We start from the raw sequence: 9,148 nt of genomic DNA on the forward strand, positions 1-9,148 counted from the left end.
CAGCAATAATAATAATAAAACAGTGCAAATGTAGCAGTGCAATTATGCAAACTGGAAAGTTCAGTTATTGAGGTAGTAAGGTTGGTCAAGACTCACTGTAACCCTGAACTACAATCCAGTCCACCAATGTTGGGTTACATCATCAATAACCCGGGGAGCAATCCTGGTGAGAGATTTTGAAGCCGGCTATACCATGTGGCCATGGGGAGTACTGCAGCGGGTGCCAAAAAGCAAGTTTCCCCTTTGAAACCCATGTTAAAATGTGTTTATTATATGTTATATTATATGTAGTCTTCTCCCTGGGACCGTTTTTTTTATAGATGACAAGCCAAGTTAGAATCATTTACAAATGTAACACATTTAAAACTTTTTTTTTTAAAGTTTCACATAATTGAAGGCACGTCACAAACATCTACTTTCGCAACTGACTGAGCCTGCGTTGGTGCCACCAATTAGATGTCGCTATGAATGCTATGGCCCATAAACAGCTTTTCCTGGATTCACTATGACAATCCTGGCTCTCATAGGAAATCCATTGGCCGGTTATAGTTAGCTGTAGCTAAATAGTTAGCTGTGATATTGTGCTTGTGTGTGTTGTGATGATGTGGTATTGTGCTGGTGTGTTGTGATGTGGTGGTTAGGTGGGGGATCTGAGAGGAGAGCCTTCGGGCCAGCTGCCGTGTGTGTGTGTGTGTGTGTGTGTGTGTGTGTTTCCAGACCTCTATCCCATGTCATCTCAGGAGTAAACGCTGACGCCAAGCAGAGTGTAAACACACACACACACCCCTCTCCCCAGGGGCAGGACATTTCCGCCCACTCCACGCCCATTATCTCCCCTGACCTCTGACCCTTAACCTTATGACCTGCTGGTTGGCCAGAGTCTTATCCCTCTGCTCCCTGATTGGTCAGTTTGACCTCCTTTGTGTTCCAAGCTGCTGCTGTAGTACATTGAGTATGTTCAGAAACCGAGAGAAAGAGAGGGAATTGGGATCTGACTAAGAGAGGAAGATGGAGTGAGACAGTGAAAGAGATGGAGAAAAAAGGTAGTGAAAAAGGGCACTCTCTCTCTCTATCTCTCTCCGTCTTTCCATTTCAGTATTGATATCAGCCCTCCCCAGCTTCTCCCTCCCTGCTGTTCCATTCTGGGAGCCTGATTTAGCTGACCCTTTCGCTGCCCGTCTCAAATGGCCAGGTGGAGGAAGAAAGGACCCTGCTGCTGGACTTTGTTCCCCCCAGGGGGGTGTGTCTTTAGACAGCGGCCACAGGTCATGATCTTAGGGGGTATGGGTGACCTTTGCTCCCTGTGAGTGATGTCACAAAGGTGCCCCTCCCCCTCTCCCCTAAGGCCCTGTGAAGCAAGGCCGGTGGTGGCTATGGGCAGGGCCGGGCTCAGCCCACCCAAACATGCATCTTGCCCACCCAATCAAAAGATTTTTTTTTCTTTTTTTTTTCAGAATTGTTGATATTCTGGGCACGTCTTTGAATGTTTAATCTCATATTTGTATTTACTGTAGGTCCATATACTATGTCGATCTGTTTAGCACTGCCCAAAGCCACCGCCGGCCTTGCTAAGCTGCTACCGCTGCATCTTTCCCTTTTAAATAGAGAGAGAGAGAGGGGGAGGGAAAAATACTTGACAGATCAGAGAGGGAGGGAGAAAAACAAAGGAGAAAAAAATATACCGGCAATTTTTCCGAAATGCCAAATCCGCTTCACCGTGATGTCACATCACATCAAAGATTTGTCAGGGGTCATTTGCACCGCTGGTGCTGTTCTCTAGTGCCGCCAAATGTCATGGAAGATGAAGGTCACGGCGACTCTAGAGGAGTTACCTCTCCTTCACCCCGTCCCCGTATTTCACTCAATAAACAATACAGCAACACAGGAAAAAGAGCCTCTAAAGAGAACTGTGGTTCACCTCTAATGTTGAAGGGATGTTGCGTCATGTTGTGTGGTGTGAGTTTTTGTGTGATTTCTGACCCCAGATTTCCTACTTCCTCACCCCCTGGCTGTAGCTATCCATGGGGAAGGGTGTAGATGTCCTGACAGAGCAGGTGTCTTCTGTTCTCAGGAGAGAGATGTGTCACATAACATAATGTCCCCACTTTATATTTCCTGGACTCCTATATCCTGTTTCCTGTACCTCCCCTTATGGTCATTCAACCAGTCATGAGGAGTAATGAGAAGTGTCCAGGCAGTGTTGTGACATGGTGTGTTGTGTTTCCCTCCATGTTGTAGTTGAGTATGTGGAAGAGGTTGGGATATTTCTAACACAGCACAGGCAGTGTTGGGTGTCATACTGTATTTCTAACGACTGTTCTCCCCTGCTTTCCTAGCTGAGTATGGAGAAGCCACAGGCGATGTTGTGTCACATTTCTAACCCCTATTCTCCCCTGTTTCCCTAGCTGAGTATGGAGAAGACACAGGCGATCGCGGAGCAGGTTGAGATCAAGGCCAAGGTAGTGCAGACCGAAGTGAAGTCCATCGTCCTCCGACACAAGAAAGCCCTGGAAGAGAGAGAGTGTGAACTACTGTGGAAGGTGAGCTTTTCTACCTCTCTGTTCTTCCCTCTCTGGCCTCCTTCTTATCTCTTTCTTATGTGCCTGTCCTCCAATCTCAGTCTGTCCTTCTGCCTGTCCTTCAACTTGTTTTTTGGGAGGTAGAATAATGAGAACACATGGGAATAAAGAACCTTGTTTCTTAAGTTCAAAACGGAGTCCATGTTGTCTTCTACCCAGATACAAACATTACAATAACCATTACACTTATTCGTTTATCTTATCATTGTTAGGGTTATTATTGTGACTTATTATTATTTTACCTATAGCTCTTCAGTGGTACGGTCTAGAGACCAAACTTGGTTGGATGGTGTAAGTCTAATAATGCTTGGGGGCCGGGGTTGGAATCCCGCCACCGCCACTTTCAGATCACGCTTAGTGGTGACTTATTAAATAATAAATGAGTTATAAAATAAGGGTGTTATATATAAAAGGAAGCAAAAGGGCAAAACGCTTGGACCCTGGGTCATTGCTGCTTGCAGCTATATTTATTATTATTATTATTATTATTATTATTATTATTATTATCATTACAAATTAAGAGAAGATTCCTCATCAAATTGACATCACTGGTTGGAGAGGATTGGAAGAATCAGAAGGGAGCGAATTTTGAGGGAGGAGGAGATGGCGATACAGAGACGGAAGGTAGAAACACAGTCGTTCATAATCATTCATTTACACTACTATTGGGTAAAGCATATCTAGTTCATAATAAAGTTGAATTATTATTTTTGTCTCAAATTAATGTATGAAAACGGTGATGACTGTGATGGTTGTTTTTCAGTTACACAGTTATAGGGTTACCACCCTAACTGTGTGTGGCTGGCCATGTTTGCAGCATACAGACCTGAGGGTATAGGGGGCGTATTATAACTCTGGGCTGTGAGGTGTGTTGTAAGTGTGGCATGTAGTTTGGCACTTGCGATCCCATGAATGAGTACCCTGAGGCAATAGTAGCAGGATGTCTGACCAGTTTCTCTGCCTGCTCTGGGTGTTTATCGCAGTCTGTGTGTGTGTGTGTGTGTGTGTGTGTGTGTGTGTGTGTGTGTGTGTGTGTGTGTGTGTGTGTGTGTGTGTGTGTGTGTGTGTGTGTGTGTGTGTGTGTGTGTGTGTGTGTGTGTGTGTGTGTGTGTGTGTGTAAATGGCTGGCTCCGGTCGTAAATTAGAGTGTTTGAATAATCAATATGGCCATCATTTCCGATGTTACTGTGGCGTCTACTGTGCGTGTGTGTCTGTGTGTGTTTACTGCATAGTGTGTGTGTGTAATGATATGAGGGTATAATGTGGGGTACAGGTAAATGGAGCTTGCAACCTCAGTGTGGTGTGTATTATCAGCCACCCCTGGTTTAAGGTTACCCAGAGAAAGAGAGCCCTCGGGGGGTAGAGAGGGGCCCTCTTCTCCCCTCTGTGGCCCATGGCTAAGGCAGGAACTGATACACAAGTATCATGGGGCTTACCTGAACCAACATTCCCAAGGTAGTCTCAAGAGTTAACATTTGAATGACAATGTTCTGCTATTGTAGTATTACACACACACACACACACACACACACACACACACACACACACACACACACACACACTGTATACTTTACTTTAACTTGTCAGGGGGAGGCCCATGAATTTAACCTGATCCTCACCAGTCTACCATTAAAGAGAGGGCCCTTACTCCAACCCTTCCGTTTGGAATGGGTTCAGTAACATCGTTAAAACTGCCCTAAGTTTCTGTGCCTCTGATCTGACAGCTGCCTTGTGTGTGTGTGTGTGTGTGTGTGTGTGTGTGTCTGTGTGTCTGTGTGTCTGTGTGTGTGTCTGTGTGTGTGTGTGTGTGTGTGTGTGTGTGTGTGTGTGTGTGTGTGTGTGACTGAGAGGTGAGGTCAGGAGGACACAGGAGGTTTTCACTTACTCGTGTTCTCTCTTTAATGCCTTGATGCCTGCAGAGAGAACGACCAAAAACACACTTTATCCCCAACCTCACTTTACTCTCCTGATAAGTCATTACTGGCAGCCCCTAACACACACACACTGCCTCTCTTTGAAATATAAACCCTTGTCCTTTGTGTGTGTGTGTGTGTGTGTGTGTGTGTGTGTGTGTGTGTGTGTGTGTGTGTGTGTGTGTGTGTGTGTGTGTGTGTGTGTGTGTGTGTGTGCATGCTAGTTGAGCTCACACCAGTCAGTGGTCCAGTAGAATGCCTCACTAATTTCTTTGTCCTCAGTGGTCATAAAGTGCAAGTCTAGTCCTACAGATGCAAATTACAGTTCTGCTTACATTGAGGTTTAACAAAGCCTCTCTCTCCTTTAGGGTGTCTTTTGTTTCTTTTAAGGCTCCTTTACCCACCATAAAAGCCTATTTAGCATAAAGAGAGGCTGGGCTATTATTCACAACTCTTGTGATGTTTAGTCATTCTGACCCCTGCTTCTCAGTTCCTGCCCCCTGTTGAATGCTCTTTTATCTCAGTCCGCTGTAACTGTAGCCATTTCTTATCTAAGCTTAAACTGTATACTCATTTAAGGTCCAGAGTTCAAGTGAACTGGGAAGGGGGTGGGGGTGGGGGGAGGCTAATTTGGAATGGGAGTGCCTAGCATTTGACACCCCCATAATTCACAAACCATGATGACAAAGGAATTTCACCAACTTTCTCTCATTCCCTCTTTCCCTCGCTCTCTCTCTCTCTCTCTCTCTCTGTCTCAGGTGGAGAAGATCCGTCAGGTGAAGGCCAAGTCCCTCTATCTGCAGGTGGAGAAGCTGCACCAGAACCTCACCAAGCTGGACAGCACCATCGCCGCGGTGACGCAAGTGCTGGACGAGGGCCGTCACCTGGACGTGCTGCTGGCCCGCGAGCGCATGCTCACCCAGATCCACGAGCTCAAGTCCCTCAGGGGTCTGCTGCAGCCACAGGAGGACGACCGGTTCATGTTCACGCCTCCAGACCAGGTAGGGCCACTCAGCCAATCAGGATGCCAGAGACAGAAGCCCCTCTATATCAGCTTTATACAGCTGCTCACTGGTAACTCTGCTGGGTAGACAGCAATCTCTAGTCGGATTAATAGCTTGATTTATCTAAGGACAACCACTACTACCTATGCACAGCCATTCAGTCATAATATTGTTGTTATTATTCTCTACTGGCCCTGTACGTAGCCTGTGCATGGGTTTTTAATGAGCAGTGTTATTGTTATATACATTTTAATTTATCATATGATATATGAGTATTATCAACTGTCAAATACATGTGAATATGAATTAAATAAATATCATTATTCCTTCAGGCCCTGTACAAAGCCATCCAGTCCATGGGTCTGATCAGCAGTGGAGCTTTCGCCCCTGTCACTAAAGCCCACGGCGAGGGCCTAAAGACCGGGCTCCGCGGCAAGCCTGCCTCCTTCACCGTGATTGGCTACGACCACGACGGGGAGCCACGCCTCTCGGGCGGAGACGCCGTGTCCTCCATGGTCATGGCTGTCTCCGACGGTAACCTGTCGGCGGCGGAAGTGTCGGACCACCAGAACGGCTCGTACACAGTCAGCTACCTGCCGAAGAGCGAGGGGGAACACCTTGTGTCAGTGCTGGTGTGTAACCAGCATATCCAAGGCAGCCCATTCAAGGTGCTGGTCAAGTCTGGGAGGAGCTACGGGGCCCTGGGGGCCCCAGTGTCGGCGTTCGGGGTGGAAGGAGAAGGCGATGGTCAGCTGTGCCGGCCCTGGGGCATCAGTGTCGACAAGGAGGGATACGTGGTGGTGGCTGACCGCAGCAACAACCGCGTACAGGTCTGTGTCTGTCTCTTTATTTGTGTAATCATAAATCAGAATTCTCTCTCTCTCTCTCTCTCTCTCTCTCCCTCCCTCCTCTCTCTTTCTCTAGCTTGCCTTATAATGCTATTGTATCTGATGGTATCTAAATGCTCTTCTTATAAATATCAAATATCCAGATTTTCAAGCCCTGCGGCGCCTTCCACCACAAGTTTGGCTCTCTGGGTTCTCGGCCTGGTCAGTTTGACCGTCCGGCTGGGGTGGCATGTGACCCACAGCGGCGGATCATCGTGGCTGACAAGGACAATCACCGTGTCCAGGTGCGCTGTTTTGGCCCTTTCACCATCAGCTTATTTGATAAGAACTGTAGACAGTGTTATACTTATGAGACGTTATAATCATAACCATTCACTTTTATATTCCACTGTTATTATTAGTTGTAATATTCATAGTTCCACTGTTCTATTTTTTTTAGTAGATGCATAAGAGTTTCCCAGCAGAGAATAATGTGTTCCAATTGACAGGTGTTCACCTTCGAGGGCCAGTTCCTGCACAAGTTCGGGGAGAAGGGCACCAAGAACGGTCAATTCAACTATCCCTGGGACGTGGCGGTCAACTCTGAGGGCAAAATACTGGTGTCTGACACCCGCAACCATCGCGTGCAGCTCTTCGGCCCCGACGGCTCCTTCCTCAACAAGTACGGCTTTGAGGGCGCGCTGTGGAAACACTTTGACTCTCCCAGAGGAGTGGCCTTCAATCATGAAGATCACCTGGTGGTGACGGACTTCAACAACCACCGTCTCCTCGTCATCCGCCCGGACTGTCAGTCGGCCCGCTTCTTGGGCTCCGAGGGCACTGGCAACGGGCAGTTCCTTCGGCCCCAGGGTGTGGCAGTGGACCAGGAGAACCGCATCATCGTGGCCGACTCACGGAACCACCGCGTCCAGGTGTTCGAGCCTAATGGGAACTTCTTATGCAAATTCGGCACGCAGGGGAGTGGCTTCGGACAGATGGACCGCCCCTCCGGCGTTGCCGTGACGCCCGACGGTGTGATCGTGGTCGTCGACTTTGGAAACAACCGCATCCTCAAGTTCTAAAGAGTTCTCTCTCTCTTTTTTCCAGTTCTCCCACTCTGTTTCTCTTTCTGTATCTCGATTGAGGAAGAAAATAGAGAGAGAGAATGAATCAACAGACAGACACAAGGGGAGGAGAGTTTAGAGGGAGGGTTCAGAGCAGTGGGAAATGCGTTAAAAGTAAATGCGTTTCTAATTTATTTTTTACTTTTAGTTTTAGATTGATTAAATCAGATATCTGTGGTATACTGTATGACAATGGGGACCACTAAGAAGATTGATAATCAGTAGATAAAGTTAAAGATGGAGACATTCTTTCCCTTGGTCAGTCTCAGCTGCTCCTAACTTTCTCTGTAAACTCTCCTCAAGTCGCCATCTCAGGGAATTTCTCACTTTTCTTGAAATATTGTACCCTCTGCTCCATACCTACCTCATCTAGCTCCTTATGAATGTACTCATACTCTCTGAGCAGAGATATAGTCCGTGAAGTTTTACAAAGAAGAAGAAAAAAGTCTACCTCAATACTTTTTTTTATTTAAGAGACAAAAAAAAGAAAGACGTTTTGGTTGATATTTGCACAGGATGAATAGGATTCTTGCTGTGTATTTTGGGTATGAGTTAAATGAACCTCCTGAATGTTGTTGCTGAGACAATACTCAGACCGCTGTAGAGGCCGCGTGTTTAGTTCTGATTAGAAGGCTGACCTGTAGTAGAAGACAGCTTTCAGTGGCGTCATAATCATGTTTAGTAGTTCGGTTTTTTTCTTTGTTTTTGCATTGACCCTTGTCTCTCTCCATGACCCTAGGCATGTGAAGTATCATGACTGTCGGAGGAGATGACAGGGCTTTATGTGATGCCAAACATGATAGACTAAATCAAAGATAGCTCAGGTCATACAACAAAGGTAAACCTGATTCGTTGTACTCAGAATTTCCTTTTAGCTTTACTGGCTTATTGATCGCTTTAGAGTCTGACTTGGGAAAACAGAATTTGATAATTAGTAGAAATCATGAGGTAGTAGTTGCAGGGAAAAGGTCCCTGCTGTCCAGTATCCATTGATTTAACTATCAACAGACTTTCCCCCCCCGTCAGGCATTATTAAGAAAGATTGAATGTTGTATGATTATGTAAAACAAGCTGGATCTCTACAATCCAGCCCAATGTGTCAGATACAAGAAAAATATGAAAATCAATATGCAAAAAAAACCTCAAACGGAGGATCCACCAAAGTATATTAGAAATGGATCGAGTTATCCAGATGTTGATCAGTTGTTGGAGGTTGAATAGTTTCAGTGACACCTCTTTGTGAATGAGGCTGACCATGAACAAAGCCTTAAAAGCAGGCATGTGATTGGCTGTCCAGAGTTGTCCACACATACAGCAGTAAAGGCCAATCAAAGTGATCCTATGGGTTTGGATTGTGTTTGAAAGGCACTCTAATTGGCCCTTGGGGCCAAGGATTTAATCCAATTCCCATGTAGGGGGGCATGATGTCACTACAAAGCCCTCTCCTATTTATTAATGTGTGTTTGGAATTCAGGAGAGTATTCCAGAATGTGTGCATGCAAACCAGTCCTCTAAAGATGGAGGTCTATAGACCAGCTAGTGGAGTCAACCAAAGGTAGAATTTCTGCACAACAGTCACATCTAGGTTAGGTTTGATGTTTAAAGAACTATAAGTCTAATTAATCATTGATGTTGGAAAGTCTGAACTCCCAACTCTCACCAAAAGAAGCTCAAAGCACTGTCAATGCCGGGCTTCAAATG

The 9,148-nt window shown here is 46.1% G+C and overlaps 1 protein-coding gene across 1 annotated transcript in view; it reads left to right on the forward strand.

Annotated features, from left to right (window-relative positions):
- LOC310811917 (E3 ubiquitin-protein ligase TRIM71-like) overlaps nucleotides 1-7,422 on the forward strand; it is a 21,587-nt gene extending 14,165 nt beyond the window's left edge. Inside the window, exons 3-7 of the mRNA XM_083680263.1 lie at nucleotides 2,406-2,540; nucleotides 5,251-5,493; nucleotides 5,829-6,326; nucleotides 6,488-6,628; nucleotides 6,833-7,422. Of these exons, the coding sequence (XP_083536389.1) occupies nucleotides 2,406-2,540; nucleotides 5,251-5,493; nucleotides 5,829-6,326; nucleotides 6,488-6,628; nucleotides 6,833-7,405 (1,590 nt within the window). The 3' untranslated portion in view covers nucleotides 7,406-7,422. The remainder of the gene's footprint in view (nucleotides 1-2,405; nucleotides 2,541-5,250; nucleotides 5,494-5,828; nucleotides 6,327-6,487; nucleotides 6,629-6,832) is intronic.
- Nucleotides 7,423-9,148: the final 1,726 nt, after the last annotated feature.

Source organism: Argentina silus (genome assembly GCF_951799395.1).
Source record: "Argentina silus genome assembly, chromosome: 11".
Lineage (NCBI taxonomy): Eukaryota > Metazoa > Chordata > Actinopteri > Argentiniformes > Argentinidae > Argentina > Argentina silus.